Genomic DNA, 24,234 nt, shown 5'->3' with positions numbered 1-24,234 from the left:
CTGATCTAACTTAAATAACCCAGCAGGGACTAATTAAATCTGATATAGTGGGGCTATGGGTTTGCCAAGGCAGCTGTTTCTTTTTATAAGCCTCTCAACTTCATCACTTTCATTACTATTAAAAAGACCACAGCGATATTTTAGGAAGGATGTGACACAAATGTTGCAGCCAGTACAAAGTTTATAAAATAAATAATAGTCCTGGTTTTAGTCTGGAATCAAACAGCATGTGACTCACTTTTTAGACCCACATGAGTCAGAATCTCCAAAAACAAACACACAATTAGATCATTTTTAATGACTTGCTGCCTATAAATCCCCATAAATGTGTTTTAAAGTCATGATTAAGCCCACCTTATTTGGCAGCAGTCGGCGCACATGATTCCACAGTGGGATTTGAAGCGTACAGTGGGCAGGCAGCAGTGCTCTGCGGCTGATTCCTGGTTTATAAAACCACGATTGGACAGAGTAAGTCACGTTGTCCGTGGAGCTGTCAGTCTGATGCTGCACCATTGTTCCCCGAGCAGCCGGAAGGAGAGCTGGGTTTAAAGCACTGTTGTAGGTTTATGTATGCGACAAATTGTGCCGGTTAGTCCTGTGCTATTCGGAAATCCGGTACCGGTTTTTAAAGCGGTGAAGGATTTCTGCACACGAAAGCCGTGACATGGTTTAGGCAGAGAATTGTGAAGTCCATTGAGAGAGGGGCGTCATTGACTGGCTGGAGGATAGTAACGAAATGAATGGTGAGTAGGACCAATATTACTGTGATGGGCCTGCGTTTGAACACATTGCACATTGATTAGATGGAGATTTACAGATCTATTAGCTTTAACTCTCATGTCTTTTCCTCTGTTGCATAAATTAAGTGGACATTTTATGTGTTTGCCTGCTGTTTTGTTACCTCAGTGTGTTGGGACCCTTCCCTGAGGAAGTCCATTTGTCAAACTCTTTCTGGGCATCACACCTCACTAGTTAGGACATCTGCTGTAACTAGATGCTCATTCAAATTTGAGAATCATATTAATACCCTACTTCTAGACCACGTTTTCTTTGTTCCTCCTAAACCATTGACCATTTAATTTGCTCAAACACTTTGTGCACAAAAGGGTTCACCACTCTGTGTGTGTGTGTGTGTGTGTGTGTGTCTGAAATAGACACAGAGCCTGAGGGATGTCGGAGCTCTTGTGCGCTTTGTGTATTATTTTTGAGGTCGCACATGATGTGTGTCATACAGGGCTGCTTTAGGTTGGAGCCAGCTGACTGGTATATGGCCAACTGGCTGAGAGGCTCCCATACAGCAGGGAGAAGAGAGTCTAGTTCCCTGCAGAGTCTCCTGCAGAACAGGCAGAGGAGGCAGAGAGTCTGTTCCCCTCCTGCCTCCCCAGGGACACCCCCCACCACACCACCCCCAGCTATAAAAGGAAAGAGTGTCTCACAAAGAGATTTAGATAAAGCTCTGTCAATCATCTGTACATCAGTGCTCAAATTGCAAAGTTTCCCTGAAAAACCTGTGATACTAACATGAATTACAATATAACGGCTTGTTTCTGGCACCTCGTATTAGCTGGTACAGCAAACCAAAATAAAACATAATTTAAAGTCACCTTTTGCATGATGTCTTGTAACTCTGTTGATATGCAGACATATGCTGTTACATTATGTGATAATAATTTATATTTCTCTTCTGTTTTCTCCACAGAACAGAGGCAGGTCGCTGCAGTGTAATATATTTTGCTAGAGGTAAGACCAAGTCTCCTTCTCAGTGTCTAAAATATCACGCCGCCGGTTTTCACAACACATTAACATATTGAATTCATGCCTGCGAGATAGATGGTTCAAAGCTCGCACAACTGTTGCTACGCTGCCACAAAAGACCCTCTGATAACAAGATATGATGTGATGTTGATGCAGACAACAGTGTTTAGTCAATACAGACAGCTGCACTATTCTCACTGGATTATACTTGAGAGATGCCTCTGATATCAAAATGATGAGAAGAGGACAAATTCTTTCTAGAGTATGTTGTCTTATATGCTTGATATTTCTTTTATTTCTTTCTGTAAATCAGCCATCAGAGCTACAAAAATGGGGAAATCACAGGCCTTGATATATTTCCAAGGCAGTAAAGATTGATAGATTAGGTTTTTTTATGGCTGCCCGTCAAGTCATATAGTTAGTAACATGAGTATAATCAGATGCAGTAATATCTTTACGTGTGAACTGTCTGTTTTTAAATATTAGGTTTGATATGGCAGTCTCATTATCCTTCCCTGCCTTCTTCACTGTTCCTCCGCCAGCCTCTTTTGTCAGAAAGAAAAGGCAACAGTCCATCGTGGAGCCAAAGCATGCACTCCAACATGCGACCATACACACACAATCACACAACCATTTCCATCTTTGTGATTGAGATCTGAAAGGTGATGGGGAGCGATGTGTGTTTGTGTGTGTGTGTGTGTGTGTGTGTGTGTGTGTGTGTGTGTGTGTGTGTGTGTGTGTGTTTGGGGAGTGGGGGCCTCTCTCCTTGTGTGACTCTGTATTTTTCCTCTTCAATCCATCTGTCTCCTCAATCTATCAGCACCCAGTCCTCAGAGGAGCAGAATTTAATTAGTACATGTGGCACTGAGTTAAAGGACACTGAAACATTAAGTAGATGTATTTACTTGTGAAAATCTGCATCATTAAGTTGGCTTATTTGAATAAGTGATTCAGCCATGCTGCTATTACATACTGTAGCACAGATGGCTAAGGCTTGATAACAGTGAAATTGTGGTCCATTAAAGATTCACAGAAAAGGTGTTATAGCTTAACAACACTAAGGAGAATCTCTCTGCAGGAGGTTGGTGTGGGTGAATTGTCTGCACACAAAGGTTCACATGCACAGCTAAATCAATTTTGTTTCCTTTTATGTGGGAACAACAAGAATCCACAGCTTTAAGCTTGACCCGGAGGTTCAGGCAGATTTACTGAGTCGGGTTAAAGGTCAGATTGTAAATTGATGTAGGGAAAGACTAGCTGGCTTGTGCTTCACATTAAACAAGAAATAAAACAAATCTGCTGAAGTTGTTAATGTTGTTGTTTTATAACAAATCCAATGGATTGTTTTACACCTGGGCTTGACATTGTGCTACCTGGATAAGTGAGACATTCTGGAATGTCTTTTAAAAGATATATAATAGTCTTTTTGCATTTTTAAAGTAATATACTAACAAGTATCAGAGAAAAGAAACTGAGAATATTTCTTTGCGCTGTATGGAGAGAAATCCCTCCCTCATTCCCTCCCCAACAGGCTACAACAATACATTTAAAATGTCAAATAACAGGCCATAGGAATTACAATATAAAAAGAAGAAAATTATTCACACACAGAGGAATGTTGATAGCTCATTCATAATTCTTATATTCCTGCGCACAAAGGGCACTATTAGTCACTCCTATTTTTACCCCAGTGACCATGGAAACATAAAAGGTGACCATATTTTCTTGAGATTTACAGTTTATGATACAATTTATTTTCTCTAGTTTTGAGAAAAAAAACACATCATATTTCAATGTTTTTTGGGGGGGATATTTTCCTTTTAAAGACAACACATACAAACACTGGTTATTTGTAGACCAGGCGGCATTCTCTGATTTTATATGAACTGTTGTTTTGATCAGTTGAAATGTGTGTGAGATACACAATTCATGTACAAAGCAACCGCTGGCACTCCCTGCACCCCGACATTCGACATGTGTTTTTGATTAATTGTCACAGTACATGTTTTATTTGTCGTTTATCTTCCCAAATGCTGAATTAAAACATCAATGAAGTATACAGTAGGTTTGTCGTGTGAACTAATATCAACCTTTTAGATTACAGAGCAGCTTTGTGTGTCCCAGCAGGGTTCATGGTTCCAATTTAGAGGCTTTTGATGTGACTCTTTTTGTGTCTTTGGCTCCTTCCTGGCTGAGCTCTCGGCTTTCACGGTTCAGGATTGTGCTCTCTTGAGATGTTGCCATGACACCTATTTGGAATCTTTTGTCTGTTGCCAGTTAATTAAGTGTTAAGGGGGAAAAAAAAGATATATTTTTCAGCCTTAATTAGTTTTATTTGTCAGTGCACGGTATGCCACTACATAAACGCTTCATACTTCATACATAGCCATCTGAAGTCTGTAGTTATTTGTTTTATTTTCAAATATTGTATAAGCAGTAGAGATTATATATTTGCAGTGATGAAGAGGTAGTTACTGGCTAAGCTATGGAAAGCTCTAGTGAAGTAAAACTAAGAATCTTGGATCACATAATTTATGAAGAGATAAAGTTCATGTATTTAATTATTTATTTTTATATCGGTTATGCACCCTGGGCTTGTAATGATTTACAAGATAAACTTCAATTGGAAACACTGCTTTCTTATCTGGCATTATAATATATTTTTGGTAAGAAATGGAATTTTTTAAGATTGTTAAACTAGTGTCTCATGTTTTGTCTGCCAGGTGTAAAGGATCATGCGTTTGGTTGTGTATCCGTGTGTGTCCGTGTGTGTATCTGTCTGCAGCTAATTTCACATACTACCAGACCCATCAGCCTATTTGTGCACATTTATGACTGTATGCTCAAGGATCTCTCGCGGTGCGGTGATTCAAAATTTCTGAAAAACCTATTTTACTGACTGTTCTGTTTTATACCTCCATTGACTTCTGAGTCCTCTGGCTCCACTTAACCAGCCAGTAGGGGCCACAAGTGATCAACAACTACTATAGTTTGAATCTTGTTCCCGCTAGGGACAATGTACGTGGAAGTCATATTCGTGTTGGCAGATTCTTTTGTTGGGTTTTTCTCTCCATTTTACATCACTGGAGTTTTGGAATTGTCCGAGGTTTGTCTCCATATATTCTGAATACGCTGGTTACACCTTGATAATGTAACCTTGGTAATGTAATCTGCGTGCTGTCTCCCCTTTATTCCACTACTCTCATCCATACATGCTGGATACACAGCCTGCCCTCCACTCCAGTCCACTCCATGATCCCCACGCACATGCCCCCTGTACACACCTGGCAGAGATCTGCCCTCTTTTAGTTAGTTAGTAGTTAAATATATTGAAAACCTATTTTATCTTACTATGAGTGATAAGGTTCTTCATGAACACACAGTTTTCTGCTAAAGTAAGAATGGTTGTTGCACTTGAGAAATTTCAGTATTTTTAGTTTTCTCTCAGTTTTTCTCACTGGTTTGAAGTGGACTGGGTTTAGGAGCTTTTAAAGTATTTTGTTCTAGTCTTGTTTAGCCCAAAAAGAGGTTATGCTAATTTATTGAAAAAAGTTATGTCAACTTTTTTGTGTGTCTTGGCACACTTTGGCATGTCTCATGCTCTGATGAAGGTCTTTGTGACAAAAAGCGAAGATAATAAATCTTGCACAGTGGAGTGCACAGATGTTTTGATCTTTAGTCATTTCAGCAGAGTTTAAACAAATCTTTAATTATTTCATCTCTCATAGGCTCATCTAATCAACAAAAGGGAACATAGAAAAAGCTCTGATAGTTTCTCTGATAGAGAAAATAACTATTGCTGTTAAATTCAACTCCATCGCAGTTAGTAAAATATATATATAACATAAATTCTAAGCATCATCACATAATTTTTACATTAGAAGCAAAAACTGAAAAGCAAATATTTTCTTCTTTTTAAGTAATGGTTATAGTGTTGATTTGTTGATTGTTACAAAAGGTACAAAAATGAGTCGCATTTTAAAGGCAAAAAACATACCTACCCATCAAGAACGTATCCATGATCTATATAGTAACATAACATATTTCACACACTTGCAATCTGTATGTTATAACTTTAAAATCTTAATTTGTCCTCGTTGTCTCACCATCAGACAACATAAAGAATCATGGAAAACTCCTTAAATCCTTGAACAACACAGCGATTAACACCCCACTCAGGTGTGTATCCTGGTTAGCAATTCATGCTGATTCTTCTCAGGAAACACTTTGTGTCACTTTGTTTTTTATATCACTCTAATTCACCATATACTTTAATCACATGCAGAGCTGGCCTACTTCCCGAATTTTCTCGGATAACAGTGTGAATGTTTTGCATATAAAAAATGATTCAAGATCTCAACATGATACTGGCTATATATAAATGATAAGGCTTGTCTGCAGAATATGAACCCCACATCCCACAGCTTTCCCAGCCTGAGCGCGAGATGAAAGCAGCCCTGTCTCTATGAAATGCTTTGGCAGCTCTGATTCTGCCAGCAAACCGGCTTTTGCGAACTTTCAGGTGGCATGGGAAAATATAGTCATAAATAAAATATAGAGCCATGAATAATTTAGGTGAGCATTGTGATTGACATGAGGGTGAGAGTACCTGATTATGCCTCCGCACTGTGTGATTCGAATTACAGCAAATCAAAACATTAGTCTGAATGTGGAGCTTGCTCGTTCATACTTGTCTGCTACGGAGTATTTTGATCACTGCTTGTAACAACAAAGACGGTTGAGATGCTGGGTGAAATGTCTTCTCAAAGATTACACCTCAATTTAAGCATGTAGCTCTATTTGATTAGAACACTTACTGATGTTTTTTTTTGTGTGAAAGAATTAAAAAAAAAAACACACACACACAAACAAACCAGTATGTCAGGAGTCAATGAGTTTATAAGCTCTCAATAAGAATATTGCTATGAAGCCATTTACCACAATACAGTAGTGCACTGGCCACTCTTAATACTGCCTTTTAAAATCAAATGGGTGCAAGCTAGATGTGTAGTATTGGAGTAGCTGCCACCCTTTGCTCTGGACCCATGTGGTTAATAAGGAGCCTATGCTTCCTCTATTGTTCTGTGAGGAGGAAGAACAGATCAATGATTCCCAGCACTCGGCTCGACTGTAGCTGCAGGAGGGAGGCTGCAGCAGGCATCACCAGGCTGCAGCTCCTCCGTGTGCAGAGTGCTGAGCAGTGGGCTGCACTCCCTCCCTCCCTCCCTCCCTCTCTCTCTCTCTCTCTCTCTCTGTCTGTCTCTCTCTCTCTCTCTCTCTCTCTCTCTCTCTCTCTCTCTCTCTCTCACTCCTGCCCCCCACCCCTCTTTCATGTGTGTGGAGCAGATCTGTCTGCAGCCTCGGGCAAGTGCAAGTTAACAAATGTACAGAGCGCATGTGAAGTCTCATTTGCATAAATCTGTAGATGTCGCTACATTTCCTTAAATGGATTCCTTTGTGTTTAATTGTTGAATGATTTGTTTTTCCCCCTTGTGCACGTGGAATTTATTTCAGAACTGGTTGAGTAAGATGACGGCTGTAATTGACAATTAATGTTATTTATTTTTTGCATAATTTGTCAGTCTGACCTTTATTGCAGTGAAATGGAAAAACAGCAAATGTTTATTGTCACTGTCACTGAACAAGTGTGTTGTTCAGGTGTTTTTTTCCACTGGTCTGTACCCAACAGGAGTAATGACAGGCCAGTTGCAAATTCGGCATAGATAAAAGGTTTTTAGATACAGCATACTCTGGCTTAATTGGAGCATTTGCCCATGGATTTAAAAAAAACTAACTCAATGATCTGAGTTTTCTCTTTGGCTTTTTTTTCTGTTAGGCTTTTATACACACAATTTTAACAATCCATTGCATTAATTTATATTTGGTGTGTAGTCCTGTGTGTTCTCCGGGGATAGGATGCAAATTACTGTTTATTGTGTTATTCCTGAACATGATGGTAGCACATACAGATTAATGCAGATGCCCTCTCCGAAAACACGTTTTACTGTGGCCTTGTGTGTTTGTGTTCTCTCGGTGGCAGGGATCCTCCACTGACATCATCTGTAGCTGTATAATCATCCAGGCCACAGCCTCTCCTCAGGGGAGTCCAGCTGAGACCAAGCCTCTCTCTCCATATCTATCTATTTATCTCGCTCTCTCTTTCGCTCTCTCTCTCTCTCTCTCTCGCTCTCTCTCTCAAGGTTGCCGTGTATGGCTGAGTGTGACACCAGTGATGGATGAGTTTGAACACAACTGGCTGCATGGCCCAGGATCTTTTGTGGTTTCAGGGTTTGTCTTTGCTCTGTGATCCCATCAGTTGGTTCCAGTGGAATGCACCCTCAGTCACTCAGATGGGGTCTACTGCAATGGAAAAAAGAAAAATGTTTCTCACATCAAAAAAAGAAAGAATTAATAAAAAGATCTGCCAAGCCATCTGGGCTGTATAAATGTGTGCTTCATCACTGTGGAAACACTAGTAGTCTGTGATGCGACCAGCCATATTGAATGGCATAGGCATTTGGCAGACGTAGATACAGAACAAGGAAGCAAACTTGCGATCTATATCAATCTATACTCACCCAAACCCCAACCCTGTTCCCCCACACATACACATTTGGCAGCCGTTCAAAGGGTCTTATGGTCCACCTGCGTCTCCTAAAAATTGTATTTATGTATTTATATGCAAATAATTAATGTAAACATATGTAACCACTAATTAGTGATTTATGTATAGTCACCTGGAACATTTCATACCAGTGCATTTTATTTTCTGTAGTACAGGGAAAGTGAGAATGTGGAGGGCATTTGACTTTGACACTGACTTGGCAACATATCTGGGTCTTTGGCTTGCTAACTGCATTCTCCTCTATTAACTTGTTCAATTCAACTCTATGCTGTTTCCTGCTTTTTGCCGTAATTACTTAACCGCAATCATGCAATTCTAGTACAAGCACATTCTACCAAATGTACCTTGCTTATATTGGTCCTTTATATTCCTGGAACCACAGATTGTACTGCAATGAGTGATCCTAATAGAAATGGATCTGCCTTCATTGTAAGCCTTGTAAGCAACAATTCTTCGCTGTAAGCCTCTCCTTTGTCTTGTGCGACTTGTTGGAAATATTTACCATGTAGTGTGGCTGCTTCATGAACTTCTCTACCCAGCAGAGGTCTGCCTTTGCAATGTCCTTCCATTTATTGGCGTTGATGTGGAACGTTTTGTGGTTGATGCTGACGTTGTTCTTGTACCACTCTCTTTAATATCTAGGTGCCTGCTTGCCAGTGTGCAGATGAGAGTGGAATGTCTGCTTTAACATGAATCAGTCATTGTACCGATCTCTCTTAGCTGGTGTTTCATGATTGCCATAGAAATCCAGTAAATATTTGTTTCCTCTTACATGGTTGGTGGTGGTACATACAGTTGTTTTGCAGCAGATTTTCAGGAGACCCCCAGTATGAATTTTGCAGGGCTCTGAGGTGTCTGTACTGGCAAGGCAAAGTGATCCGTGCACATATGGGAATGTGGCAAAGTCAAGAAGAACTTCTACTTACTGTTTATGGGCAGTTCAAGCATCTTTTATGCATTTGGAAATGCACAATGGGTGCACTGCACAACTTGTTCTCAGTGGAGGATGGCATTAAGATCTGTATACTGCAGATTCATAGCTTCAGTATGCAGCTGATGGAGGCTTGATGGAGACCCTTGACCTTGGACATGAAACTATATAGACTAAAGAGCCTGCCATTTGTTCTGTAGGGTATTTGAAGCTACTGTGATGTAGTTGTGCTGGGCATGGAGGTGGATAATGGCTGTGATGAAGATGATAAGTAAGGTGGGTGCAATGATTCATTCTTGGTTTACTCAGGCTCTGACTCATGGCCGCTGCTAAGGCATGGGATAATATGAAAATTTTTTGTCTGGATTATCGTGAAAAATAATTGCGATATAGGATATTATCACGATAATAATGTAAATATACTTAATACTTTTAAAATTGGACTAAAACTTACTGGAATCACTTCACCTTACATTTTGTTATGAAACACAATTATTGTTACGGATAGGAGCGTCATAGCCCTGTTCTGTATTTTGGAATCTATACTACTTCCACATATCTGGTTTAACTTTGTTTGTGGGGGATACAACGGGCAAGCCAAGCCCAGTCATGTTCAGTTCAGTTCAGCCATGTTGACAGGCTTAGGATTTTGGAATGACTGGAAAGATGCAGGCTCCCCCTTGTCCCCTTGTTCAAAAATAAATCAGGAAATAAATACAGCACTCAATGCTGGCGAGCTAGATTATCACAATAATGGAAATTCACCAGGATAAATTTATCTCAGTGTTTTTTTTTTATCATGATATCCAATAATATCGCATATTGTTCCATCCCCTAATGTTGTTATTAAGCCCGGACTGTTCAGAGTCAAGTGTTTTGGTGAAATCAGTGCAGAGTTTATGCTTATGACGTGATAATGATTGCTTTTACATTTTTCATTTTATCTCACAAATGTTGTGCTAATAGCTATTGCTAGAAAGTTTTTGATGAGACAGGTCATATGTCAGAGTTTAGACAAAAGGTTGCTCTGTGAAACAGAAACCAAACAAACAAAGAATGGATACATTTACTGTGAGACATACCAAGCACTCCTCTGTTTTCTTATTTGCTTATATGATTCTGCCATCAAAAGATATTTTAGAATTTACCTTTAATCTGGTTCACTGGGAGTTGGGCAGGTCTTTTCTACATGAACTCAATTACATTATTGGTACACAAATGATTAATTCCAAACCTTGTCTTTGTTTATTTTTGCCTGCTGTCTTCATTTCCTTCATTGAAATATGAAAGCCTCTTGAAAGTCAGAGCAAATATAGGTCACCATCACTGGTGCAATGGTGTAACAAATGCCATTTCTCCAGCTTATGTTTTGCATTTTTATGTAATAGGACAGCATATATGTGTGATGCTCATGGATGAATCATTAAAGGAATGCATATGAGGTCATCTAATAACACATTTCATCAAAGGTGTTGGAAGAAAGGAACCATAAGAACAACCAGGCTGAATAAATAAGGGATGAATATACTGTATATATACTGTCATAGTATAATCTCCTTTACTTTTACTTTAATTTGAGCTATGAGTTTGGTCAGGTTGTTTTTGCTCATATTTTAACCTAACAGCTAAACAACTAGAGAATGTAACTGTCCACAGACACGTCAACACATGAAATTTACCGTAATCAGACATCCACTCCAGATTGGAGTGGTTCTTAATGTTTTCGCTGTGTAGATGTTTTTTCAGATAATTGTAAGCAGAAAACCCTTGTAAAAGAATCATTTAGCTGAGTTGGAAGTATTTAATATGTCTTAGTATGGTAGCAGACTCTAGACAATTTAATTTAGAAGTTAAAAGCCTAAAGAAAATCTGGATGTTTCATTTATCTAAATTAATATTAAATGGCAATAGCAAACATTTTAAAAGATCAGTCTATGCCTACCCATTTCCATTATACAAATTGAATACATATGTTATTCAAGTTAAATAGAGATAGTAGCTTTGCTTTACACCCTTTCCGGGTAGCCTAAAACTAGACCCCACAGATCCAGCAGGCCCAAAAACGTAGCTCATGTTCCCACCTATTAGTATTAGTCATTTTGATTGCAGTGTTTTGTAGTCGAGCAAGAGAGACACACACATATAAATTGTGACATAAATAAACAGATCTATCATTTTGAGATATGGTGATAAGGATATCAGCCTTCTCATTAGTCTGATCAGTTACATCAGAGTAGCATTTATTTGACTTTGTCGACCTTACTGGGCTGTACTACACTGAATAGCTGTTCCTGTTATTGTGTCTACCCTGTGTAGGTATAGTATGTGTATTTTGTTGCTGCTATATGCTTGCTTGTTCTTTGGTCTTTCTGATTCAGCCATAATAGCCAACCGTAATCTTTGAGTGCTCAGCAGTCTATCAGAGGACAGTCAGTACACTTCAGCCGGCTTCCTGTCGGCAAACTGCATATTGTAAAGTCATTCTTGGAAGGGGTATGAACCCTTAAAGGTCCAGTGTGTAACATTTAGGAGGATCAATTAGCAGAAATGGAATAGAATATTCATAGATATGTTTTTTATTATTGTGTAGGAATCGTTGTGTTTTCATTACCTTAAAATGTGCCATTTTTATCTAAAGACGCTGCATGTCGCTGTCCTTCGAGCCCACAATGTTGAACCGGCATGTTTCTACAGTAGCCCAGAGTGGACAAACCAAACACTGGCTGTAGATAAGGCCTTTCGCGTTTTTGGCGAGTCTCACAGCCATTAGTTTCTCCTACACATTTTACATCTCGTTCTCATTCCCAGTTCGTCAAATACAGACACCAGAGATGTTCAGTTAGCTGCAAGCTGAACATTCACTGCTAGATGCCACTAAATTCTACACAGTGGACCTTTAAATAATGATACTATTCCCACTATTACTACTTCTACTACTACTACTACTACTCCTTCTACTACTAAATGTATCAATGTACAGTAGCATGTTCTGTAGAAATGCAGCAGCTCATATTGCTTGACAGTGGTGTAACATCATGAAGATGACATGAAGAAAAATAAAGATTTCCTCATACCTCATCCTGATGCTAAAGCTGTGATTCGGATCTATGATGATCTTCAAAAGTACAAGAACAAATGAATTTCTTGCTGCTTTTCAATGTGTCTTAGACTGTGGCTGGATGATGTTATATAGTATACAAGAGAGAGGTGTTTTGTGCTGCAACAACAGGGATGGAGGAGGAGTGCAGTGCTGTCAAGGCGAGGTACACTGAGGACACTGGTGAGGATGCAGAACATTGCAGGGTTGAATGACAATTGTTTTTAATTGCATCAAAGAAACAACACAAATCCTCTCACATAAGACTGTCAGTAAATGTTGACTTTTAACAGACACTATATAAACCATATAGCTAACCCACAATGGATTTAAATGTCCACTTAAGAGCCATAAAACAATGCAAATGTAAGGCTTTGAGTGAATGCTTAGTAGCAATGCTGCTAACTGTGCTGTACTATTCTTATCTGCTGCGTTGTGTTTGTGCTCAGAAAGTCATTTGTTTGTAAAGACTGTAATGCAGCACTGGCTGCAAAAAAGCCTCTAGGCTCAAAGCTATCCTGTTCGAGGAAGTGCAGGACCTTTTATGTTGACATACGGTCCAATGATATAATGACTCTCTGACTGCACAAGCTGAGGCCCCACTAACTCTTCTGCAGAACTTCCTGGCATAGGAAGTGTTGGGACCACATTCACTACAGTGCTGACAAATCTTATTTCCTGTGGATGAGGCAGTAGGCTGCTATTAATTCATATTATCTTGTCAACCTCTTCCAGGTATGTGATTGTTAAGCTAATTTTCTGTGCAAAGCTACGTTGCAGTTTTGCCAACATTTTTATATAAACAATGTGTAATATTCTCTGATTTAATTTGATTCATCCTGCATTTGTTTTGTCTTTATAGGTCATTTAAGCTTTTATTTTGTAGTTTTATACTCTCTTGATGGTCCTATTATGTTGTTCTTGGCATCAGATGTTTCCCCTTTTCCTTTTCTTTGCCCCTTTCTCTCTCTTTCCACCTCCCTACTCTCTCTCACTCCACCTCTTCCTCATTCTCCCCTCCCCTTTACTATTCCCCTCTGAATCCCCTCCTCTCTGCATCTCTGTTATACCCCCCCCCCACGCCCCCCACACAACCCTTTCTCACTACCCTGCATATCCGTTATGCCCCCCCCATCCATTTCTCCAACATTCTGTATTTCCCCCTCTTTCTGACCCCCCCCCATACCTCTACCTCCTCCTCCCCCCTACTCGTCCCCCTCCCCTTCCCCAGCTCATGTTGGTAAAAATATCTGCAGACAGCAGGAGCAGAGGCACGCCTGACTCTCTCTCTCTCAGACATCCCACCCATGTGATCTCACAGGCTGCCTCTGCTCTGCTCCACTCCGCTCCAGTCAGGCTCCTGCCTTTCTGCTGGCTGCAGCTAATGAGCCTTTGTGTGGCCAAAGAGAGAGAGAGAGAGAGAGAGAGAGAGAGAGAGAGAGAGAGAGGGAGAGAGAGGAACACAGTGACAGACAGGGAGTTAAAGTGAGAAAGACTGCCGTCTTGCAACAATAAAGCATATGGTACCGACAGTGCAGTCAGAGCTGGAAAATTACAAGTCTCTCTCACACTCCTGCACCCTTTTTTCTCATGCCCGTGGAGCTCAGGGGTCGCTGCAAGTCAGTGGACTGAAACAAAATGGGACCCTCTTCATTCATCATGTTTCACCTTTTTTTGAATTGCCACATTTATGATTGTGTGGCTGTGCTGCTGTGAGAAGAGGTGAAAGGAGTCAGTCTTGCCAGTGGATACAGGTCAGTTGTTCCTGTGAGGGCCGACACACACAGAGAAGTGCAGTCTGGTCATTGTAGGACTGATGTGTCATGACTCGCTCCAGATGCCATAGGCTTCTTGGCATCACTTGGGATGAGTGTTTTGAGCCTTGTGTTGTCACATCGATTCACTGTGATTGTGGGAACCTTGTGAATGACGAGGGAGAAAAATAATTGTATTCACAATGTGAGTGTGCTACAGTGCTGTGAGCACTGTTGATTAAGGACAAGAGTTGGTTTCCACAGTTGATGTGTGTGCATAGACAGGCAAACACAGGGAGGGGCTTTCCAAGCTGGCTTTTGCTGCATTATTTTCTCTGGGATTTTCTCCCTTGTACTATAGTATAATGCTGCCCAGCCATGATTAGTGGTAAGGCACAGTGAAGACAAAGAAGGAGCTGTTGGAGAGGAGCAACAATCTCTGGATTTTATTTAGCCATGATGAAAAAGCTTCACCCTAGATTACACACAGCTTTGTGGCTTATGATGTCATGCCCACCCTGTGTCAAGATTTTAACTTTTCATGCTGTCATAACTGAATGCAAATGAACTAGTTATGCATTAATTTGAGAAAGGAACTGTGATAAATGTATAATATTGGCATTTAAGTATGAAGAACCCATATATAGGCTACAGTATGTAACACTGAAAACTGGTCATATGAGAAAGCACTAGTTGAGACAGTACATTAGAATCTCCATGGAAACCATTTTTGGCATCAAAGCCTAGTGCAGCATCAGCTGAGGGCTAAGCATACAAATAGGTTTCCAACAATGGTACCTAATTAGGACCCTCACTAGGAAATGGACTAAAATTGCACAGGTCATTTCTGGTGGAAATTTCCACTCCTGGTTGGCAGTTTCTGTTTATCAACATTTTGAATTTTGCAAGACTAATTTAATATATTTCAGGATTAGTTCATTAGCTAGTGCCATTATGTCTTGCCATCATTCAGGAGAGAGAAAGTATATTGATGGTTTCTTGTCAGCCTGCTCTGTTATTGGCTTTCCAGAATCTAAAATAACTCTTGCTGAGGATACAGCCTCTTACAGATTTCGCTTCCAAATGAATATCAGTTATTTTTGAAAAGAAGTCTTTTCATTGAGGTTACCCTGACAGACTCCTTTCTCCTCATCTCTCTCCCAGATGGAGGATGCCTCACATTCCTTAGTTGTAGGTAGAGTTGTTGACTCTGGAGGTTCTCCAAATGCTGGCGGTGCCATGTCACCGCACTGAACAAGCACAGCCTCCTGGGAACAATGACCCTCTTGCTGGCAGCCCTAGTCCTCTCTGGGTTGCACCTCTTTCTCTCAGGCAGCGTGTCTCTCAGGCAGCATTTGCATCTGTAATGACTCGATAGCAGGGCCCAGATGAAAAACTGTGGCTGTCTGTGAATGGAACTCCCCCACAAGCTGCTCTGGCAGATAGACAGAGTGGGACTGGGTGAAGATGCATGCTGTCTTTACTGATTCCAGTTTCCAAGAAAGAAAGCAGTGAGGGGAAAGCTGCCAGTCATAGCAGTCCTTGCTTTGCTACAGCAGCACTGTTGTGTTATTGGGTTTATTTTGAAATGTGGCATAATGTTCCAGCTGCTGCTGTTAAAACAAGGAACACAGGGCTCTTCAGCTAAATACATAAAATGACTAAATTATCAACAATGTCTGATGTTATGAATAGTGATTAAGATTAAATAAGTCCTTTAATGTTTATAATCCATTACACATTGGAGAATAATGGCAGGGTATAATTCAAAGGGAAAAAGCTGCAATCAAAATAATATATTGTTTGACAGTTATAATGCAGTAGTTATTAGAGCCAGTTCCAGTGTACTGCTGATTAGTTTTAGTGTAGTTGTTGACTGATGAGCTTGTTCTTGTTTATTTGTCTAATTGCATCATTAGTCAGAGGGAGTTAATGGCCCCTCTCAATTGACATTGAAGTGGTCTGTAACACTTATGTTACAACAGCCTCCGTATGAAGTGCTGTAACCAAAAACATGTAGCTGCACCTACATAGTTATCACTGAAAGGTCTGTAGCAGCAATATAATTACACGATCGGTCCATTTTTGCTATTATATGTAGAATGTTTTATGGTTATTGACCCTGCCTTTTGTAGCAGATCATAAGGTACAATATAGCACATCACAGTATAGATCTTTTAATCTGCTCTGCGGCGACTGTAGCTGCATTCACCTGAGGCCTTTTTTTTTCCTTTTTTTTCTGTAGGAAGCATCTGACCCAACAGAAGCTCATTACAGACGCACAGGAAATCACTCTTTATGCTGTCAAGAAAGGCTTCACCTATTCCTCCTCTAGTGCTGCATGATATGTGATTTACAGAATGTACAAATCACTTTGTGTAGGGCACATTGTTGCCCCACATCCATAGTTAAATGGAAATGCACACGTTTCTACATAAACATCGCACCGATACCACTTACGTCGGAATTTGTTGCATTCTTATTTTTAGAAAAATATTTTTTCCTTGTAAGATGCAGCGTAATAGATTTTAAGCCAGCTGATATTTTTTATGCTTTCCAAATGTAGGAGCAATTAAATGCTATCACATAAAATTGTACATACTGTACAGTAGCAATGCAAGACAAGTAGGTCCAGTCTTTTTTTTTCTCCAGCCTCTCAATCAAAAACAGTGAAATGAACTTCCTGTAAGGCAGACGTAGTATGTAATTAGCAGCTTTCTCCTTCCATCTCAGCTCCTTTGTGCCAAGGTGATCAATCGCCCAGGGAACGCCTGGGAGCTGGGATAGCGGCAGGAGAGAAGGGAGGAGGGGGGGAGTCTGGGTCTCATTGCTAATTGAGTGTATTGAGGATTATGAAGGCCTTAAACTGGATATTAAATAATGTGTGGCCCCTCTGCTGTCTTTTGGTTTCAGGTGCAGATGCGGCGGGCCATGAGTGGAATACTGAAGAGGAAATTTGAGGAGGTAGAAGCCTCCTCCTCCCCGTGCTCTTCCTTGCGGGAGTCTGATGATGAGGTCTCCTGCAGTGAGAGCGGGGATAGCAGTGACAGTGTCAACCCCTCCGCCTCAGGCCCTTTCACCCGTGAGTGCCTGTGTCTTTTAAATTCATCCATTGTGCTCAGTGTGGCTAACCTGTGCTATTGACAGAAAGATTAATGTCACCATCTCATCTCAAGAAAAAACAAAGCTAAAGCACTGAAAGGGATTTTTAATCAAGATGGGAATAAAATTCAGAGACGGCCTGATTTTGTAGCTCACAATCAATGCAGGATGCAGGTCAAAGAAAACAGATCCGCATGTCTGCTGATAAGGGAGTGTAATATGAATTTGCAGTTATAGCTGTCCGGAGGAAAGGAGCAGAGTGGAGAGAAGAGAGGAGGAGAGGAGGCTGAGTGGTTACTAAGAGTGTAGTGCTGTAATAAAGGAGAAGGATATACAGCCTCCCTCATTAGGAACAGCCTCAGTGTGCAGGCCCAGCCAGATGAATGAGCTGATGCAGCCTCAAGCTGTCTGTGTGCAACACTGTTGATACTGTACATGTTAATGTACCATTCTCTAAGAACACTAAATTATTGTCTTAGTTATCTGCTTATATAAATCCTATTTTGGATGAAATTTGCTTTTTTTTGAGGAGGGGACAGTATCTTTGTATGTATAATAAAGGTGTTGCATAAAGAAAAAAGAAAAGCAAATGCACACTCAATATTAGACTTGATGAATGGTGGGTAATTCTTAGTGCTGCAAAACTATTATTTTCATTATTGGTAGATATGCAGATTATTATCAATTAATTGTTTGGTCTATGAAATGTCTGTAGTGGTGAAAAATGCCTGTTACAATTTCCTTAAGCCTGAGGTGACATCTTTAAATGCCTTATTTGGTATGATCAACAGTCCAAACCGCAAATATATTCAGTTTGCAATAATTTAAAATGCAATATTCATATTTAAGAAGATGAAACCATCAAAAGCACTTTGCTTGAAAAATAATTTAATTACTGCAAAAAAACAGAGACTTAAGATGAAAATTAGCATGTATGGCTAAATCTGGCACATTTACATGATGGACTCAAGTTAATTAATGTGCATTGTCCCTCTTTAAACTCTTAATTATCAAATTTGTTTGAGTGATTTTCTGTCAATGAGTAATCATTACTAAAATGGAGCAACAACTGCAGATGAGCAAAGCTAGTTTTTGTTAACCAAGATTAGGTCACAGCTGAGCTTTTTAATATACAAATGCTTCAAAACAGGTCCGCTACTGAGAGATTCCACAGTTCTGGACAACACATTAGCTTGAACTGACTTTGTATTAAAGAATTCAGTCTTAATAGAAATAAACCAACCAGAGAAGACATGTCTCCTCTGCGGGTTCAAAAGGACACTGAAGTCATAACTAATAAATAACACAGTGCACAAGTGAATCTTAATGTCTGAGAGACGAGACAGAATGTGAGTGAAAAGATAATACAGTTGTAGTTTATTAATCCTTTTGGGGGATTATGAAAGCGGCAGATACTTGGTGCCAAAAAATCTGAATAATTCAATTCTTAAAGAACAAAAGAAAGGAGTCACAATTTACTCTAGTTTTAATACGAGGCACAGTCAACACTAAACGTGTGTTTTGATGATTTTTTTTTTAATCTGTGTGAATGACACGCAGATGGGTGACAGGGCCCCCTCCCTGTAGCGAGACATAAGTAGGGTGCTGCGTCCCTTGAGGCTGAGCTTGGCCTCTGTGTCAGCTGCAGCTGCTGGTAGCTAACAGCAACGAGGGAGCAGTGCAATATGAACACTTCTTTCCTGTGAAGTGACATGTGAATGTACAGTGATTGACTGTCTGGGCAGAGAGATGAAACAATTAAGTCCTAAGTGGTTTAACATCCTATGCTGTTGTGTTAGGAGAGGAGGAAAAACATCTGTAATCTATTTGGGTTTTATTTCGTGTCTGAGAAAGAGCCAGGGTTGAATCTGGGACTGATAATAGCTTGCAAAACGGTGAAAAATACCTGTGAGATGTTTTTTTTCTTATAGGCATTAATATAGACACCCTCAAAATAAACGCTGATTACATAGACCTCAACATCTGTCTACTGTTTTGACACCAAAAATGAGCTGATAGCTGTTTGCGTTTCATAATGAAGCCTGGCTCTGCTTGGCACCCTCAGTCTGACAGCTCTACATCTGTAATGAAATGCATTGTCCCTCTTGCGTGGGGTGGAGAGCTGTTGGAACCAGATGGTTTCTATTTGTCCTGTCTGTCTGATATGGGGTGAACGCTGGGAACACTGCTTCTGTGAACCAGCGCTCTTCATCTCTGGGCCAGGCAGGGGATTATTTATGCTCCACCGTTGCCCTCCTCTCTGCCCCTCCCTCTTGTAGAGCTCCCCTTAAAAAGACACACCGATGACTCGCATGCCGAGCGGAAGCAAAGAGATGTGATGAAATCCTTCCCTACAAAGCTTTCCTAAGATATGTATAAGCGTGCTGTAAAGCCAGGCAGAAAGAATTCCTCATATTTCAGGCATTTAAGGACAATACTCTCAGCCTGTCTGTGTCCCACATTTTGCCATAAAAATGTCACTTATCTTAACAGGCTTTACATGGCTATAAAACTGTTCTTCTCCAACATGAAAGAACTATAAATGATAAAAGAAATCAACGGTGCTCAAAGTGTTCTTGACACAGTGATACGCAGTGTGGAGCTTTAATTCTTTCCACATCGGATTAATGAATTGTCAAAAACAGTTTACTACCAAGATGACATGTGGTACATATCATGTACCATTTTTTTTTTAACATTCCCATTTTCCTTTGCAGCTGACTCAATATTGAAGAGAGAGAAGCGCCTGCGGACAAGGAGGGTGCATTTTGAGAATGTGACAGTGTACTACTTCAGCCGGCGGCAGGGATTCACCAGCGTGCCCAGCCAGGGAGGCAGCACGCTGGGCATGTCCAACAGGCACAGCTGGATCAGGCAGTACTCCCTGGGTGAATTTGCCCTGGAGCAGGAGCGGATCCACAGAGACATGCTCAGGGATCACCTGAAGGAGGAGAAACTCAACTCAATCAAACTCAAGGTAAATGCTTTGGAAAGCAAAATATTTCTGTACAAAGGATTTGATTCAGCAGATAGCCGTATCAAATATGTGAAGAATTTGAAAGGAATTTGGTCTGAAAGATTCTTTGTTTGAAACACAGCTTAGTGATGGGTCTTTCACTCTTTGTTCCCTTGTTTTTATAACATAGCTTGGATGTCATTCCTTCTTGTTTTCAGCTGACCAAGAATGGCACAGTGGAGTCTGAAGAGGCCAACACGCTCACGGCAGAGGACATCTCTGATGATGACATCGATCTGGACAACACAGAGGTAGACGAGTACTTCTTCCTGCAGCCTCTTACCACTAAAAAGCGCCGGGCACTGCTGCGCTCCTCTGGGGTAAAGAAGATTGACGTGGAAGAGAAACACGAACTGCGGGCCATCCGGATGTCCAGAGAGGACTGCGGCTGTGATTGTCGAGTCTTCTGTGACCCGGAAACCTGTGCCTGCAGCATCGCAGGGATCAAGTGCCAGGTAAATCACCGTGACAGGCATATCTTTCGGTTTCATTATCATATTAAACAGGTCATTTGTTTGTTTAGAAATGAAATTAATAGGGCAGTTAAATGTTTTGCTTTCCTTAGGTGGACCGGATGTCATTTCCATGTGGCTGCACAAAAGAGGGCTGCAGCAATTCAACTGGAAGGGTGGAGTTTAATCCCATTCGTGTTCGGACCCATTTCTTGCACACCATAATGAAACTCGAACTGGAGAAGAGTCGTGAGCAGCAGCAGGCGTCGCCCAACAACGGTTACCGTGGTGAAACCAACGACCTGGGAAGCGGAAACACTCTAGTTCAGTCTCAGCACAGGTTGGAATATTCTCTGTCAGACGCTGTTCCACAGACGGCCAGCATGCACCTGCAGGCCGCCGACGAGATGGACGAGCCGCTAGATGACGAAGAGGACGAGGAAGACGAAGACGACGATGATGAGGAGGAGGAAGAGGAGAATGAAGAAGACGAGGAGGATGAGGAGGACAGTAGCAGCGTCTGCAGCGGACTGTCTGACTCCAGCACCCAGAGTTTAGCTAACAGCGACTCTGAGGACGAGGATGACGACGATGAAGAGAAGTCTGAGAACTTTCCAGATGACATGACAACCCCGTCGGTGTCTCACACAGAGGTGGTCCCCTTGTCTTCTGTGCTGTGTTACAGCGATGGCTCTGTGGGGCATGATAACCACATGAACGGAAACACTTATTTAATGAATTCTTCTTCGGCTGAGTACTATCAGCTGGGGAGTTCCAGTGCCGTCTCTAATGGCCAAACCAGCCAACCCAGTAAACCCTACGGGGAAGCCTTAGCGTTCCAAGATCCAGTCAGCACGACCAACGGCAGCGTGGCCCAAGGACCATTCAACATGTCTGCAGAGCAGTACACAGACTACTCGAATCAGGCCGAGGACCAATACACAGCCAATCACCATTTTACTCTGACCAACGGTGCTCCAGCCACCCCCTTGACCTGCTACACACCTGATCAGGAGAAGAAGGTGTTGTCCAAAGCAGCGTTTGTGGAGCAGCCTGACAACCAGAACCAGACACAGTTTCAAAACTACCTGAACAATAACAATCAGGGTTCCTACAGCAGCCACAGCTCGTGTCTGACAGCTGAACAGCCACAGCAAGAGTCCAATGGACACTCTGACCTGACCTTACTAGCAAACAATACTAAGAACCTTCCTTTACCTGACCATTGCCCCGAGGTCACAGCCATTTAGTGGGCCTCACCTTTTGAAGTGTTCTTTCATTATTACGTCTTAACTTGACCAAGTGGCATTTTAAGGGAACATAATCATGGCCTTTTCGCATTATCTTGCATTAAATTTCAAAGCAATTTACAGCACCGTAGTACATTCTCATCTGTAACTATAAAGCCATAGGTTCATGATGAAAATGTTTCCAAGGAATGATTCACTCTTGGTGGTTTCCTGAAGGTTTTCTCTATTACAGCGTGCTCCTTCACTGCAAAATGGAACAGATCAAAAAACATTTCAAACATCAGTTATGTTATGCTGTGCAATGTATCTTGTAATTTCAGATGTAAAGTTCTAGTTTTAAGCAGATATTGTACTGTAGATGGAACTTTTCTATGTCTACTGTATGTGTCAAATGTGCAAAAAAGGTTTATTGTCAGTTTATTTATTGTTTCTGAATTACGTGTATACTTATATATTGTAAATGTTTTGATAACAATACGCATGCTGTTTTTGGGGAATCTCAGTAATGTCTAGGGGAAAAAATGCCATTGTTTTATATAAAAATGTGTTGTATACATAGTGTACATTTCTCTTCTTGTTTTTGTCACTATTATATGCTTTTCTATGGTTTTGAAAAGCATGAAAAAGCCTGAATTCTTATTTGTATGTTTGGAATACAATATCAATAGCATAAAATGTCAGAAATCAATTCACAGCCTTTTGCACTTAAAGTGTGGGGGTCCAGTGGCATGCAGTTGGTTTTAACTGATTTATACTTGAACAGTGGAAAAATATTGCCCCTCACATGTTCTTTTCTCCACTGTTCACGTTTAGAATAATGTAATTTGCAGGTGTCACTACAAATTAAGATTTATTCTTAGAAGCGTTTCACAGATACAGGGATATTAATAAAGTAGCACTTTGACATATCTCCAAAAGTATTAGAAGCTCTATGATTCATCATAGACAATAGATCACTAACTTTATCATAAAATTTGTATAATAGGCTTCATTTGAAAGCCATCAGTAACCAGTCTCAGTTCTGGAAACAAAATACTGATTCAAAATAATGTGTCAGCATTTAATAAATTAACTGGTTGCTGGATTTCTGTTATTGAATGTTGTATAAGCTACATTCCACTGTCTAATAATTCAGATGTTTATTTATGTGGATCCAAGAATGATGTCAATTTGTTGTTTAGTGCAATAGTTTGAGGGTTTTTAATTCCCTTCTAGAGAAAATCCTCAGTAAAGTGGACTGAGATTACTTTCAACTGACTGTCACGGTACTTAATATTGTACTTAAAGCAACATTAGTTCAATAAAAATATGCCACAGTTTTAATAATTGTATATGGAGGAAACAAATGTCCAAGGTTGACAATCAAAGCTTATTATTATCAAACCTGATTCATATCAGTAATTAAAAGCTACACAATATGACTCTTGAGTTCAATGAGCCATTGAAAATGACATAACAGGATTCTATGATTTTTTTTTACCAAAAGATCTGTAAATAACCTTTTAACACGCCTTTATAAAATCACTGATAAAAAGGAAATTTGGAATGACCGCTCAACAATTGGGGGACTGCAATAATTTAGTGAATAGTACGGGATGACTATAATAGGTTGCTGAAATTCTTTACCTTGAGCTCTTTGCTCCTGCATGAGTACAGATATTTGTCCCTCTTCCGAGCTTGCAAATATCTACCCATATTTTATAATCAAAAGGGTCAGCACTGGAGGTCTTTGTGACCTCCGAGTAGCTGGGACCTCTCATGCCACCTCTGTGGTACAAAAGAAGTGTACAGACAGCTTTCAGGCAATCAGTGGCATCAACATGGCCTATAGTACATATTTGCTGTGCCAAAGCATACAGTTGAAGGAGGCTAGATACAATGGCACTGCATCCAGTTAAGAATCTTGTGTTCAATTTTATTTTCCAGTATTTATTATGAATGATATATTGAAATGTGTATTTATTGTGGTTTACTAAAAGTCTGTATTGAGTAAATTGCTTCACTATCTTAAAATTGACTTTTGTTTCATGCTGGTTGTGAGTTGTAAAGCTTCATGTGCCTGATTTATTTTATTCTCTTTCTTATTCTGTGAAATGCATACGTTTTGCACAAAATGGTACAAATTTTTTCAATGTGTTTCGTTTTTCCAACTGTAGATAGAGCCGACTTCATTTTCAGTTGTTTCATTTTTAACATGCTTTTGAAATAAATTTAATTAAAATTGCTAAAAATGTTAGTCAACCTTGTACAGT

The 24,234-nt window shown here is 40.3% G+C and overlaps 1 protein-coding gene across 2 annotated transcripts; it reads left to right on the top strand.

Annotated features, from left to right (window-relative positions):
* The first annotated feature begins 505 nt into the window (after positions 1-505).
* On the top strand, positions 506-24,218 carry csrnp3 (cysteine-serine-rich nuclear protein 3). 2 transcript variants are annotated; one of them, XM_051403690.1, is made up of 6 exons: positions 506-743; positions 1,700-1,740; positions 17,076-17,244; positions 19,982-20,241; positions 20,439-20,735; positions 20,846-24,218. In XM_051403690.1, the coding sequence occupies exons 3-6, from the start codon at positions 17,082-17,084 to the stop codon at positions 21,980-21,982; spliced, it is 1,857 nt and encodes a 618-aa protein (XP_051259650.1). In that variant the 5' UTR covers positions 506-743; positions 1,700-1,740; positions 17,076-17,081; the 3' UTR covers positions 21,983-24,218. The 2 variants fall into 2 exon arrangements, with proteins under 2 accessions (XP_051259650.1, XP_051259652.1); XM_051403692.1 differs by lacking the exons at positions 506-743; positions 1,700-1,740 and adding an exon at positions 13,738-14,162.
* Positions 24,219-24,234: the final 16 nt, after the last annotated feature.

Source organism: Dicentrarchus labrax, unplaced genomic scaffold, assembly GCF_905237075.1.
Source record: "Dicentrarchus labrax unplaced genomic scaffold, dlabrax2021, whole genome shotgun sequence".
NCBI lineage: Eukaryota > Metazoa > Chordata > Actinopteri > Moronidae > Dicentrarchus > Dicentrarchus labrax.
Note: the sequence above shows the minus strand (reverse complement) of the source record. Positions and strands in the feature narration are given on the sequence as shown.

Excerpts from the sequence above, each read along its gene's own strand:
- csrnp3 (XM_051403690.1), top strand. The coding sequence starts at position 17,082 with ATGCGGCGGGCCATGAGTGGAATACTGAAGAGGAAATTTGAGGAGGTA. Across the intron at positions 17,245-19,981 it reads CGCCTCAGGCCCTTTCACCC|CTGACTCAATATTGAAGAGA; the intron begins GTGAGTGCCTGT and ends TTTCCTTTGCAG. Across the intron at positions 20,736-20,845 it reads TCGCAGGGATCAAGTGCCAG|GTGGACCGGATGTCATTTCC; the intron begins GTAAATCACCGT and ends TGCTTTCCTTAG.